The sequence below is a fragment of the Pleuronectes platessa genome, chromosome 8, assembly GCF_947347685.1.
Source record: "Pleuronectes platessa chromosome 8, fPlePla1.1, whole genome shotgun sequence".
In the NCBI taxonomy this organism is placed as follows: Eukaryota; Metazoa; Chordata; class Actinopteri; order Pleuronectiformes; family Pleuronectidae; genus Pleuronectes; species Pleuronectes platessa.
Window position 1 is genome coordinate 25,419,315 of NC_070633.1, and position 15,344 is coordinate 25,434,658.

Here is a 15,344-nt window from a genome sequence, read left to right on the forward strand (position 1 = left end):
TCACAATGTTTGGCAGAGTGGTTCTTATAGGCGCACACATACATCAACGTGGCTCAAAATCAATATGCAAAGGTGCTTTCAGTTATAGATTCTTCCAGCAAATAGAACGTTCTCTCCACTTTAGGTTGACTTATTAATTCTTTGGGTTTTTCTTTTAATGATTTACATTTCTTTCTTCTAGTTTTGGAAAGAGATCAGCGGGCAGCCTACGCCGCGGATGTGAGTGCATCGTCCTGGAACCCTCAGAGATGATTGTGGTGAGTCCCATTGTTCAAACTCTTTTAAAAGTGCCGACAGCACCGAGACTTATTTTTCTGTCCTCTGTTACTATAAAATTACAATCGTTCATTTAGTAATTCCATAATGTGACAAAACCATTGGTATAATGGTTTTCTCACATTATGGAATTACAAAATGAACATGTGGGTCAGCAAGTGCATGCTGCATACAACAGTGTAATATAGTGTAATGCCTTTGACGGTTTGCCCCGTGATGTTTTAGAATAATCTGTGTAAGCACCACCTATCGATATTTTATTGCCGCGTTAAAGCACGGCCGTATTTTAACCGTGTCTTTGCTGGAGTCCTTCCAACGTGTGGGGGGTTATGTGAGTGCACGCCCTAGAAGAAGCTCTGTCCCACTTCTGATGGAAAAGCAAACGCTGACTCACAGAAGAAGCTTTTGAGTAACTATCGTCACCGGCCCTGTGGGGCACAGAGGCAAGAGGTAGCAACACAATGGAGTCATCTGTGGAGCAGAAACCCCAGAGGGCCGAGAATCACAACAAATGCAGCTCTGCTAATTTATTTTGCACCAAAGGGAGCAGTGGTTGCTTATATTCCAAACAAAAATCAACCTTGTGCAAATTTTCGAACAGCTTTTTAATCTCAGATCGCGATCAGATCTGTCTCTGTGATGAAACACCACAAACCAACAAGAGAACCCAGAAAACCGCTTGCAGGGACGACAGTAAACCACAGCGATGAACAAGGCAGCTAATGAGTATTGTCATTATCTAGTAATCTCTAGATTAATTTCTCCAATAGCCGATTAATTGCCTTGTCTATATCGTGTCCAAGTAACTGTCATGACCCTACAAATATTCAGTTTACTATCAGAGGAGACAGGAAGGAGAACCGAGAGAAAGAAAGTGTTTAGGACTTGAATTAGGACTTCAGTCTCCAATAATAAAGTGTTTTATTTTTCATCAACTAAATGATTAATTCCTCAATTATCTGGTAAGCTGGTTAAGACTGAAAACCAGCAAACGTTAGAACTGGTTTAGAAAGATGTTGGTTCCTGTTTATATTAGAACACATATGCTCAGTGTATGTTAATGCCATGGCAATGCCTTTAGTTAAGTTAAAAGCTCATCTAGACTAAGATGATTTTTATTTTTATAACAAAACATATTATTCTGGATGTAGCCCCGGTGTGCTGAGAGCTGTGACCAAATATTTTGACTTCCTTTTACTTCCACCAGCCAAATTGCAGACTCTTGTTAATTAAGCCGGTATAAGACACCATTCTTTCTGCAAACTGCCTAAATACTTATTTTGATCTGGTTTCTAACGTAGCATGTCTCTTTAAACACACACACACGCACCTATCTAACATACTCTCCACTATTTATATCACATACAGATCCATCCTGTGCCATATTGGTAAAGCAAAGGCATCAAATATAACCCAAGTCTTGAAATAGTTTGAAATAACGACTGGTTGGCACAGAGCATGTCAGTAATCTTCCTTTCACATGTTGTAATTGCTGTGCCTCCATGAATGTGTGCTGTAGAGGGGGGGGGGATGCTTCTGTTAACTGAGCATCTACTGTATCAGACACACAACCTCACAGTAATAACACCTCTCTGAGCAGCTCACTATAGACAATTGGTGGCCTTACCCCACTTGCTATTATAGGTGCCAACTCGCCCTATAATCAGCGAGAGTTTTTTTTTTTTGCGCTGCTGCAACATAGAAACACAAAGATCACACACAGGAGAGATGCACACACGCAGACCTGCAAAAGAACTTAAAATAAGCCGCTTGTGTGTCCGTACTGTACACACACACACACACACAAACACACACTGCACAGATTTGCAATTAGACACACAATCACATCTTTTGCTCTCGCTAACACACACCTCCCCTGCCGTTGTCATGGCAGCGGTTGGTACGGCGGAGAGAGAGGGAGAGAGAGAGAGAGAGGGAGAGAGACAGGAAGAGCGAGAGGAAGAGATACAGGCAGAGAGGGAGGGAGATTTTGGCGGTGTAATCCCGAAGGCTGAGCGGTGTGAAATGTGAAGCCGCAGTGAAAGTGGCAGGAGAGGAGGAATAGTCCCAAAATTTAAGGAGGAGAGGGAAAGGAGAAGAACTTAGATGTGTCCTTCCATCCTGACCCAAAGCGTCCAGGGAGCAGTGTGGTCTCATCTAGGAAACGTTTAGCCAGAAACACTTCAAACTGTGGAGCATGACTTTACCGACTTTCATGTTAAAAGTGTCATTCTGTGCCAGTTTCCACTTGAAAGTGTATTTTTTTTGGGGTATTTCCAACCTGATTTAACATGCTATTTCATCGCTAATATGTTTAACAGAGTCGAGAGCCTCTCTGTTTCTGTGTTCATCTTTTACTCTGCCAGCCTTCGTCTTCAATCTATTCCCCATCAGTCCCTTCAACCTCCTTCCATCCCTCCAGCCTCTGCTTCTTTCCCCTCTCTGTCTCTTATCTCGTTGCGAGCGCCCTTTGACGTAGGTGTGCAACGTGAAGCCCACACACACTTCTATTTTTACGCAACGAGAGAGGCAGAAGGCAGGGAGGAGGAGGAGGTGGAGGAATGGTAGAGTATCGGAGGAGGGTGGGGTTTTTGAGATGAGTGTGTGTGTTTTTCGGGATGGGCGTGAATGAGGACCAAGACAGTAACTCCCTCTCTCTCGCTCTCTCTCTCTCCCTCCCCTCCACTCCCCATCATTTCCAGGTGGACTATATGGATGAAAATGAGGAGTACTTCCAGCGACAGGCATCGCACAGACAATCCCGTCGGCGCTTTCGAAAGATCAACCAGAAGGGGGAGAGGCAGACAATCATTGACACAGTGGATCCGTACCCCACCGGGAAGCCGCCCATAGCCCGGGGATACCACACGGTGAGTTGCACATGCAGTCTTGTGTTTGCCCCTCGCTGCGGCGGATCGCTGTGTACCCACTGAAGTAGCGTAGTGTTGCTGTGTTTTGCCATCTTTGTGCTCTTGTTTGTGTGTCAAGCTTCTGCATTAGACCCTGTTGTGCAGTCCCGCTTCAGAGCGTAGCTGAAGATTTGTGTTGTCGTCCTGTTTCCTCTGTCTTTGCTGCTCGTAGCTAGCTCTGGGTTGTAGGTTGTTGTGTTTTTGTCTGTCGTCCCTTGCTTGATAAGGGAACTCTTACTACAGTGGCCTGATTTGCTAATCTTTGCTGTGATCTATCCTCCCTGTAGCGTTGAATTGTTGTCTTTCCCATTCTAGCTACATTAGAGTTGCGGCTCTTCTGTTTATTTTGTAGCTCCTGCTGGCTTCAGTTTGTCACAGTCCTCCCTTTAATAAGAGTATTTGCAATTCTTTGAGCATCGCAAATGCTTCTTCAAAAACCCTGTTTGTCTGTACTCCGATATGTGATGTTGTTCATGTTTTTACAGTGTTTTTGTCCAGCAGATACTCTTCAAATCCCTGTACACGCTGCAGAACACACTTAACAGCATAGTAGAAGTGAATACAATCATTGTTTTCTTGGCTTTACAAGTGACGAGTGCCCCGGAGAATATATTTTCTCAAAAAGCATGTTGCTGTGTTGCTGTGTGATCATCATCCAACCATCTAACCATTGGAACTGGAATTAGTTTAGTTTGGAAGCATTGTCTCTAATGTGGTGGGTTGAGACCTCAACAAGGGGTTTGAGATGAATATAACATGATTGTTGGAGTTGGAAATAAAGAATTACATCAGTTGTTGGACGTTTCTCAAACACGCCTTCGCCTCGTGGTTAAATTGTGCAACATCTCTAAACTCCTCTAAAGTTTTTAAATTAAACTGATCTGAAAAGGCGAAATCACTCACAAATATTAAAAGCACCTGTAACAAGGGATCCAAAGTAGTTTGTATTGAAACGGTTCCAAGCAAAACAGAATGGATAAAAAGTTGCAAAGCAGTTCTGATGCATCTCAGCTTTAATAGTATCTGTTGATTTCATCGCATACAGCTGTGAACAGCTGCTGAGAATGAACCAACCTGGTTGACTGTTTGTAAATGACATACGAGAAGTATGACTCTGTTTTGTCATTTTTATTTCCAGTCCAGTATCGATTCATTCAGGGACACAGACACAATTTAGAAAAAACTTGACTTTTTTTCAATGTAGTGCAATTAATGTCTAAAGAAACAAGCTCTGAACCAAACTCTACATCTCTTCATATTTATTTAAAGATGAGAATATATTGTGACTGATTTGTTGGTTTTAGAGGAGAAGTTTTGGAAAAGGAGAAAGTTGTTGGAAACGGACATCATCTTGTTTCATTGATCTTTCTCATTCACATGCTGCTTCTTTGCAGTTTTATCCTATCATACATGATCATTCACATGTACAGCCGTCAGGGGTAATTCGGGGTTCAGGGATTTTTCCAAGGACACCTCAGCATGCAGACTGGACAAGTTGGGGATCGAACCCCCGACCCTCTGGTTAGTGAACAACCCCGCTCTCCCTCCTGAGTCCCACCTGACAAATGTATACTGACTTTTAAAAGATCCAATCATGGCGCAGAGTATTGACTTTACCCATCTGAAGGGATTCGACTCCAGCAGTAGGAAAAGACAGTTGCCTGTTTTCTTGCACCAGACGTTCTCCCCACTGTGTTCCCATTCTCTGGGAATAGGAAGCAGAGCATGTTCACATTAATGATGTAAATACCCAGCATGCAATTGCTGCACAGAGGTCTTCCTGTTCTGCACAATTTCACTGCATTCCCTTCATTCCTGACGTTCCCGTGGGGGGGGCAGGGGTTCTGTCAGAGTGCGGGTTCCTCTCCTAACAATCGAGCTTAAAAAGGAAGAACTGTAGTCAACCTCATCTTTCCTCCTGCCTCAGCGCAGCCCCACCCTGCTTTCTAAATTTAGACCGCCTGTGTTTTTGGATTCAGAAGACCGCACTGAACTTTCTCATGGCCCGACGTCTCCCGTCACACACTCCTCTTTTTTTCCTCTCTCGTATCGTTCCTGTGGGAAGGATGGAGCGGTGCCATGGCAACCGGCAGTCCCAAATGGGCTGTGCTGGAGTGCACTCAGAAGTACAGTAGGGAAGGGAGCTAACTTAACTCGAGTGCAGCCTGCCACCGCTGCTGCAGCTGCTGATGACAGAGTGGGGGGGGCGGAGGCAGACGGAGTGACAGAGCAATGAATCTGGACGGATGCTAAGCCCACATAGCAAAGCTAATCTCCAGCGTTTAGAATGCCAGGCACCGACCGCTCAGATTTTCCTCCCTCCTACCCCGAGGCATATTTAGGAGGTGAGACATGCGGCGAGGAGCAACTCGGGATTGAGGAAAGGAAATCTCTTCCAGTAGGAGAGGTTTTTTTTTTTTTTTATTCAGCTTAGTCACTCCTGTCAAAGTAAACGTGAGACCAGATGTGAAAACATTAGAGGAATCCCTCTTCTGAAGGCAGCCCAGCTCTTTCAGTTTGATTCCGTCCACATAACAGTTTACATAAAGCCGAAATGATTATCGTCAGAATTTATCAAACTGCAGATAAACTTAGGTTTTATAAAAATGTAGGAAAATACTGAAAAATGTTCTTCACAGAGATGAAGGACATGTCTTTGATTTGCTTGTTTACTATAAGCACCAGTCCAATACGTAGAGATATAGCTCCAAAACATGCAATTGACACCTTATTTTAATTTTTTTGTAGTTATAAGTGATTAACCTAGGGAAAATTCGAAATATTTTCTAGTTAGCTTATGGATTTAAGCCATAGAGGTTTGTCTCAGACTAGATTTAATTTCAATTCAGACCATAGTAACAACAACACTTTCACAACATAATACATTTCCAAGATTACAAAGTAACCAAATCTGCTTTGTTTCATTTCAAAATGATACAACTGTAATGTATCTGATCATGCACTTGCTGCTATAAAGGCAAAAATCATTAGGAAAACAAATTTGAAAGTTCAGTTAAGTGAGGATGAGATAATTTGAAATGAAATCAATTATTTTATAATAAAAAAGCAGAGTGAGGTTGTTCATGTGAAACTTAATGGCTTTTTGAACATGATGAGATGTGACGGGCCAATGCCAATTAGGGCTGCACGATATGGGCAAAATATGATATCCCGATATTTTTTGGCTGAATGGCGATATACGATATATATCTCGATATTTTCTATAGAGTGGGTTAGATGGTTTTTTTTAAGTCAAAAGCCACATGTGAGACGTTGCAAGCACTTTTAATAAAACACAGATCAGTATGACTGCAACATATATCAACATGTGATTTTGTATAGTCATTTTCACCAGAATGGAACATGGAACTCTGGCTGGCACATGTGCCAAGTGCAAGAAAGGTAAATTGAATGAACACATGAACACATGAACAGAACAGTTTTTATGCTTCTTAACAAAATAAATAAAATCTTTAAATCTCTTTGACAAATTATGTGGTGCCAACATCTAACATTGTGTGAAATAACAAATATATTAAATAGTTTTAATTAAATGAAAAGGGTTAAGATTTTTCTTCTCCTACAGCTGTGCAAAGAACAAGAATGTAAACAGAACAAAATTACCAACAGAACAGGCCAAAAAAACGTTTCTCATTTGCAGTGCTCTTATATTTTACAGGTTTTGTGCAAGGAAAACTAGTCTATCAACCGCCTCAGGCTTCAGGGATGCCCTGTGACAGTTGACAATGTTGCCGCTGCAACTGAAAACCCTTTCAGAAGGGGAACTGGTTGCTGGTGCGCAAAGGTACTTTTTTGCCAGGAGGCTCAGTGCTGGAAAAATATCGGCATGCATCTTCCACCATTGGAGAGGATCTGTGTCGTGGTCGATGATAGCTGACTGTAAGTAGCTTGTAAGCTCACTTTCAATCGCCTCCCTCTGTGTCAGCCTGGTGTTGGTGGCTGTGCTCCGCTTGAAGAAGCTGGCCAGTGACTTCTTCTTTGTGGATGGTGGTGGCATTCCTGGTTCCTCTGGCACAGGGCCAGCCGGGTCCGGCTTACCGCCGCCCAAATCAGCCTGCAAGGCCTCCACCTCCAACACAGCTCTGTGTTTCAGTGCCTCAACTCTTTCACCTGGGATGTATTGGACCCTGAAACGTGGATCCGCAAGTGATGCCATATCCAAAAGGTCACTTGTGTCTGGGTCAGCATACTTGGCATTAAGGTAATCCAAGATTCTGGTCTTGATCGACCTACACAGCTCACTATCATCCTCTTCCCGTATTAGGAGACTTGAATTGAAGAGGTGTAGCACAGGCCTGACGTAGGAGAGGGTGACATACTCTTCACCGGAGAGAGCGTCTGTGAAGTCATGAAGGGGCTTCAGGACTTTCTGGACTGCCTGCAGGACCTCTACGTCCTGCCAGTTAAGGACAAGATGTCTCGACTTCTTGTCAGCAAACAGGACTTTGGAGAGGGCTGCCTCTTGCTCCAGGACCCTGCTGATCATCTGCTGTCTCGATCCCCAACGTGTGGCTGACTCTGTGATGAGCTGGTGAGTCGGTAGACCCAGCTGAATCTGCACCTCAGCTAATTCTCTCCTCCGTTTCCAGCTATAGGAAAAGCTGCTGACAATTTTCTTGCACAGCGCAATGCACCTTGTGATGCGGTGATCATCCATGCCATGTCCTGAAATAAAATTGTTAAATATTTTAAATCATTTACTTTTTCATTTAACCTTTTAATTTAAACAATGTCTTAGAAACCTGTTAAGTAGAGTACGCCGTGTTATTTTATTTTGTTTTTGTATTCACTTTTTCAATTGTGTTCATGTTCTTTAATAGAAAACATTTAAAATAAAAGTATTTAAAAAATGTAATTCTTCTTTGATTTTTATTATCTAAAAAAGGAAGATCACCTGTGTTTAAGAGGGAGGTGTGTGATTTAGATTTATGTCAAATTCAAACACCATTTAACTGTGTGAAAAAGTTGTTATGGCAAACAACCGTTTTAAAGCATGCACACATTTTCTCTTCCCTGTAACTATTACTTTGCCATTGTACTCACCAATGGCCAAATGAAGTCGGTGACCAAAGCATTGCATCCTCAGCCATTTTAGCAGTTGGGCCGCTTTAACAACGTTGCTCCCGTTGTCGGTGGTTATGGCCACCAGCCGCTTTTCCTCCAGCTTCCAGTTTGAGAGCGCATCCTGCAGGGCTTCAGCGATGTGCTCTCCGGTGTGATCTTGAGGAAAGTAGCTGGTTTGGAGGCACGCCGACTCCATTCTCCAGTCCTCGATAAAATGAACTGTCAATGACATATACGGCTCGCAGGTCCTACTGGACCACATGTCGGTAGTGACCGCAAAATATTTTACTGTTGCGAGCCGGGCTGTCAGCTTTTGCCTGAGAGTGGTGTACATCTCTGGCAGCACTTCTTCAGAGAAATAGTTTCGATTTGGCAAATTGTACCTTGGGTCCATTGTTCGGAGCAACTTTTTGAAACCATCCTGGGCGACCGTTGCGACCGGGACCATGTCTTTTGCAATGTGGTAGGCTACCGCTTTAGTGATCTCACGCCACTTTGCGGTTTTCTTGTCATATGGCTCACCACGAGTGAAGGATTCTTGCAATAGACATTGTTTTGGGGCAGCCGCAGAAGATGCTTTCGCGGTCGGTGATGCAGCAGCAGCAGCACAGCCACGGAGTTTCACACATTCCTCGTATTGCACTTTGTGCCGCTGCTGCAAATGGTGGAAAAGATTGGTGGTGCTTCCACTTTTGGACGCAACTGTTTTGTTGCATTCCCTACAGATGACCTGCAGCTGCTGCTCATCTTTTTTTTTAAAACCAAACCATTTCCATATGATGGAGCCGTTGTTTCTCCTTTTAGAAACAATTTCGTCTCGCTCCGCCGTCTCGTTTTTTTTATCGGGATCCTCCATGCTTGATTTGTTGTGACGGGGTGGTGGGGGCGGGAACGACGCGTCTTTGCAATCGGCACGTTCGGAACGACAGAGTGGGAGGGGTCGCGGTTGCGCTCACAGTCTCCCAAGGCAAACGCAGACGCTTGAGGCGAAACTGACCATTTTAACGCATATATCGATATAAACGATATTGTCAAATCTTGTATCCCCGTGGAAATTATATCGATATATCGTACATAGCCGATATATCCTGCAGCCCTAATGCCAATCTTTGCCCTCAGTGCTGCATCAAGTCATTATCCTGCTATATGAAATCTCTGCTCGCCACAGGACGGCCTTGCATGCATGCGGTGAGAGCGGGTTGTAACCACAAGGTCACAGGTTCGATCCCCCATAGTGACCAGAGTATGAGGATGTGAGAACAGCTGTGTGAGCTGCTGTTGTCTCTGGGCAACAGCCTGAACATGCTCAGTCATTGTATGTTGCTCTGGAGAGTGCCAGCTTAATAACTAAAATATGTAATGCTGACCCAGTAGTGGGACTCCCAGTGGGAGTGCTCAAACACACACACATACACACACAAACCTTCCCCACGTCCTCCACCAAGATCTGAGGCAAAGCTATTGTCTGATGTGAGGATTGTGCTCTCAGGGTTTAAATTGAATGCAAATTATTTCATTAATCCTTAAATACAATTTCATTTAAGTCTGTTTGAACAATTACTGTCACTTGGAAGATTTGGATGAGACAGTTTTTTTCAGAGCTCATACAGAACCTTAAAATTGTCTTGACATGAACTTTTGTGTATTGATAAGAACAACAAAACACAAAGGGGCCTTATAATCAGGATGAATGGACATTTTGTTTTCACGTCATTCTTTATCCGGGTTTTCTGCTGGTGCACACATCGTCCAGCTGGGTGAAACCAGTGGCCAGCCCTGTGTGTGTCTGTGGGTGTGTTCATTGTTTCAAGAGTTGCTTCTTTCTTACAGAGGTCTCCTCCTCTCCAAAGCAAATGGACCTGGTAAATAAACACACTTTAAACAGAGTGAGGCGCTTTTATATTAAAGGACTCAGTTAAAAGATTATAAAATGGCACCTAAAACGCTAAGAGACTGATTTAATATCTGACTTAACAATGCTGTCTGTTTAAAGTCAGAAAGTTTATTCTGAAAAAGTGTTCTTATATATATATGGGAAGGAAAATGTTATGTTGCCCTATCAATCAGATGTGACTGACGTATCTGTCCCGTCTACACAATTAAGAGATAAAGGTTATAGGGTAAAGGTTAAAGATTAAATGCTCTGTGGTTTCACATCTGTCTAAGTCAACATAAAACTGAATATATAGGAGCATTAATCTCAACCATCAGTGATGTTTTTCTTCCTCTGGCGCAGCACGATAACATCCCCACTTTGAATCTGACCTACAAAACTTAAAAGATAGTCTCAGTAGAGTTTGCAACTTTGAAGACAGCTGTCTCGAGGAACTGCAACCGAGTTGCACCAGAGCTTCTCTCTCTTGTGTGCATCAGTGTCTCAGCTTCGTCCAGGAAGGATTTGATTGACCTTTGCAATATCTCTAAGGTGAAAGACGGCAGCTTTGGCTTAACGGCACTGTTCAGATTTACTGTCGAAGACCATGCCTCAGTTTCCCTCTTGTTGGGTAATATTAAACCCTCTGATTTATAGTATGAGTAAGTTCCTCCTGTTATTATAGAACCATAACTTACTGAAGAAAGTTATGCTCTTTGCTACTTTCCCAAAGTATCGTGTCATTTGATTTCAGTAATGCAGTTGAAGCTGTCACCTAAAACGCTCGAGAAGTAACGTGCACTTGTGGTTTTGACTTGAATTATCATTAGAAGCAAAGATGACAACCCGGGGATTTAAAGGGCTAATGACAGACGTGTAAAAATACATGTATGTGCTCGTGCCCTGGTTAAATCAGGGCAGTGAAAGAGGACAGTGTTTAGTATTCAACGTGTGTCCTGTGTGCTCGGAGCTGCGGGTTAACACTCGGGCGCCTTGTTCACAGTGGACACCGGTTATTTCTAGCATCACTCTCTCTGTCTCTCTCTGACACAGACACAACCCCACACTGCTTGATCTTTGTATATTCTCCCTCGCAGAGGCTCGTAATCTCCATTTTTCAGCACCTCTCCATTTTGAACTTTATCTCCCGCATTATCTTGCTCTTAACTATCAACAGCCATTTGTGCCGTCGATCCACGTACGCACACACACTCGTATAAATATGCACACGCATGCATACACATATTTCCACTGTGATCTCTGTCTCAGCCGCTCTCTTAAGGGCTTTGTCTGTCAATCAGTTTGAAATGACATGGTGCTATTTGCTTCTGTTAAGGCTTCATGTTTTCTGAATGCTTTGTCCATAACAAATTATAATATAGTAATTCATAGTAATCTCCTTCACCCACGGTCGTCTTTTTGCTTCCCTCCTTTCTATCGCTTCTTTTAAACACCTCCTCAGCTCCAGACACGACTCCAAGCAGAGGAGTGTTATTCCTCCTCTGGGTTAACTCCGTGGCCAGGAGGGCATCCAAGGCCCCATACACAGCTGTTCTATAAATATACAAGCAGCAGGAGGCAGACAATCAATACTCCTTTCACTCTCTCCCTCCACCCGGGCTACCTGGTGGTTAGGGAGGCCGTCCTGTAATCAGAGGGTCACAGGTTTAATCCCCCTAACAGCCAACGTGTCCACCGGCAATCATGCGCTCTGTTGGAGTGTCCTTGACAATGACATTGCTCACTCATCTACTGACAACTTAAACGGCTTTAAGATCTTACTGCAAATAAAGTTAGCAGTTTCTCCGACGCATTTATATTTTAAAGTTGCCTTTCGATGATTCCAGATGTAACATGCTGTCAAGGCTGGAAGATGAAAGATGAAAAATCAATTATTGTGTTTTATACTTTAACATAATTGTAAAAAGGACATTTTGTGTTTCTTTTATGGTTCTAGATCAACTGTTCCCCCGTTTCTTCAAACTAGCTGTGGATTCATATTTTGCATACAGACAGGGCAGTAGTATTGATTTTCTTATCTACGGGGGCCAGACATCCCAGTTTGTCTGGGATCGTCCCAGTTCAAAGCCTCTTGGGTCAAATATCAGTAAAAAAAAAAGAAGAAAAAATCCACATCCACATCCACCACCGAATAGTATCATGTGATTTCAGGTACTTCAACCATATTTCAAGGTGGATTAAAAACCTACTAAACATAGCACATAATGATTGGAGTATTAATGTGTGGTTAGGGGTTGAAAATGTCCTGCAGTGTTAATGAGGATGAAGTGGTCTGCTCAGTAATCTGCAGGCATCTTCTAAAAAAAAAAAAAAAGGATGTGTGTGCAGGCCAGAATAATAATAATGTGTGTGTCTGTGTGTTCTCTACCAGTCCTTGAGTAGGAGCAGTGAGAAAGTTGAATTTTCACCTTGAATATTCATTAAAGTGCTAAGTCACAACGAGAGACTTTGCCAGGAGGTAGATTTAATCTTTGTTTTCATTGTGAATAAAGTTTTTTTTGTTGCTCACTGAAATTGAATTTTCAAAGATATTATTACTACAGAAAAAGAACGGGGTGGCTGCGGCTCTTTAAAAGTGTTTTTTCACTCAGTTTGCTTCAGAATGTACAAACGGGGGTCGACTCATTCATCAGAGATTCATCAAATCTATCCATCCATTCACTCAAAACACACACTCCAGCTTATACTCAGTAGAGAGTATGTCACTCTCCTACATGTCGACATGTCGGTGACGCTTTCACCCGCAATCTCTCTCCTCCTCGACTGGCAGGCGACATGTTTGATAACTTTCATCTCCTTCTCTTCTTTCCATGGCTCTCTCCTTATTCTGGCTCCCAGGAATGCAATAAACCTCAGGTACTGTATCTATTAACACTGTTATCTGTTGTGTTTACTATATGTCGTCGTGAAAGTGAGTGTGGCTGTGTTCTTTTCTAGGCGTCTGTGTCTGTGCTTCTGTCAGTTGGGTTTATCTGTGTCTGTTCCCCCTGTTTGTTGTGTCTGTAGACCTCCTTAATGAATTCCTTTCATTTGATTGCACTTGGTGGTTGATAAAGGCGGAGAAGATTGAAGCCGGCACCACACCCAACTTCCATAGCATCAGCAGCACAACACAAATTTAATTATACTAAAAGAACCCTGATAACAATAATAAAAAAATAAAAACACTCCATCTTTTCCCTCCATACATATTATCTTGTTCCGGATCAGAGAATAAAAATGCTTCTGTGAGAACAGACCTCATCACGTTGGCCGGTGATGACAGAGAAATGATAAACATCACTTCTGGTGCTGTTTATGGTCTTGTAAACTGAGATAATGGCGACTATTACGCTGATTGAGGGGCTGAAACACTGCTGACGCTCCCGATAAGGATCTTGACTTGTCTTTAGGCTCTTTGGATCATTGCTGGTCCCGCTGTGTGTCTGCTTTTAGCTGGTCTTGCGTCAGTGTTGCGATGATCTTCCGATAGCACCGTTAATATGCTAAGTGTTTGATTATGATGGCTTTTAAAGGGAATTATCCGAGCATCAACCAGCTGTTTAAAGACATGTCTGACATTCGTGGCCCCTTTCCGCTTGGTCTGTAAGCGACGTGTTGTATTTCAGTTTGTCGTCACGCAGGCCAAAAAGGAAGGCAAGGAAGCGGTAGAAAAAGATCAGAGCTCAAGGTGTTGAGGAGTCAGACCTGCTGAGAAATGCGAGAGCACAGAGAGCAAACCTGCCACTCTCGGGCGAGGAAAAGCCGAGCTCCTATTTTTAGAGCTGTCCTCTGTGACAACCTGCTCTGCTTCAGCTGTGCACGGATACAAAAGCCTGCGTTTTGAATAGACATTGTGTCTACGCTGCAGCGGTGAACACAAACGTTTCATTGTACACCTCCTTTTTTTAAAAAAAATTATTATTGCTTTCTTGCCTGCTGCATTCCTTCATCTTTGTTTGCACTCAAATTTATTCAGAGGAGCTTTTTTTTTTAGAGCTGAAACTGTTTGTTTTCACTATCATTCCATTATTTTCTCAATGAGTTCACTAATGTTTACTTGCATAAAATATAAATGCCCTTCACAATTTCCCAAAACCCAAGTTTACAGATTTAAATAATCTTTCTTCTCTGAAAACACATTCAGTTTACTGTAAAACTAAGATAATAAGCAAATCAATTGAAGATCCAACTCATTTGGGTTGAAAATGTCCTGACAAAGTTCAATCAATCATTTCAGTTTAATTTAGTTTGGACCGATTAGTCAACTTATTGTTTCAGCTCGAGGTCTCTTACAGTATTTTTTAATTAGCAAAGACGGTGAAAATGACTCGACTGGAAAACGTAGACATTGTGATGAAAGACAACTCCCTTCATTTATTATCCACAATATCTAATGCAGTTAATAAGCATTTTGAGTTGCAGTAAATTTGTTACATTGCTTCTCCAAACCATCTCCCTTTTAGCACAGACACCAAAAGCAGAATCTGTGTTTATAGTTATTCATAGCAACAAATCAGACGTTTTGCTTTGAAGGAAATGGAACAGATATTTTTGGGTGTTTTGAGTTTTCGGCTCGATGGTTCCGGTGAAACTTTGCCTCGTGCCGCAGAGGAAACGGAGCTACTCATTTATAGCCAGCTGTGGTTCATTTCTCATCCGGTGTTACAGAACACACTAACTGACATTTGATGTGCTTTTCATGTCAGTTTTGACATTCAAAGACCTTTTTGAAAGCTGAGTTATTTTCAAAAGGGTTGACAGATGACATTTATTTGGATGGTAATGAGCACGCGTGGCGAGGATAACAAAGCGCGCTTGTTTTTGTTGTTTGTGCCACTTAAATCTGATCCCAATCTCTGCGAACAATTGGAAGCAGAACTGTTTGATCTGTTCAGTGCGGAGCTGGAGCAGCTGCTGCAGGAGATATTTGAGATATTAATAACGATGCCTAGTCTCAGTCTTCTGGGTAAATAAGGGTTAAAATAAAATTCTGTGAGTCTAAAATACAATTTGTATATGTGACTCGTTTTGTGTTGGGTGCACAGTCGTCATATACAAGCCTTAATATTGAGTGAAACATGATAGAAGACTGGGATCATAGCGGATTGCTGTTTTTAATTCAGTTTTAAACAGTAGTCTGGCACACACGAAGAGAGACTTAAATCAAACTTTCATATTCTATTATGTAGAGCCCAATT

The 15,344-nt window shown here is 42.5% G+C and overlaps 1 protein-coding gene across 6 annotated transcripts in view; it reads left to right on the forward strand.

The window, feature by feature from the left end:
- Positions 1–15,344, forward strand: part of rapgef2b (Rap guanine nucleotide exchange factor 2b) — a 98,850-nt gene that overhangs the window by 48,222 nt on the left and 35,284 nt on the right. For 4 of the 6 annotated variants that reach the window (XM_053428719.1, XM_053428714.1, XM_053428715.1 and 1 more), the window contains exons 5-7: positions 182–257; positions 2,979–3,146; positions 13,003–13,020. In XM_053428719.1, coding sequence (XP_053284694.1) covers positions 182–257; positions 2,979–3,146; positions 13,003–13,020 — 262 coding nt within the window. The remainder of the gene's footprint in view (positions 1–181; positions 258–2,978; positions 3,147–13,002; positions 13,021–15,344) is intronic. The other 2 variants (XM_053428716.1, XM_053428718.1) reach the window with 1 other exon arrangement.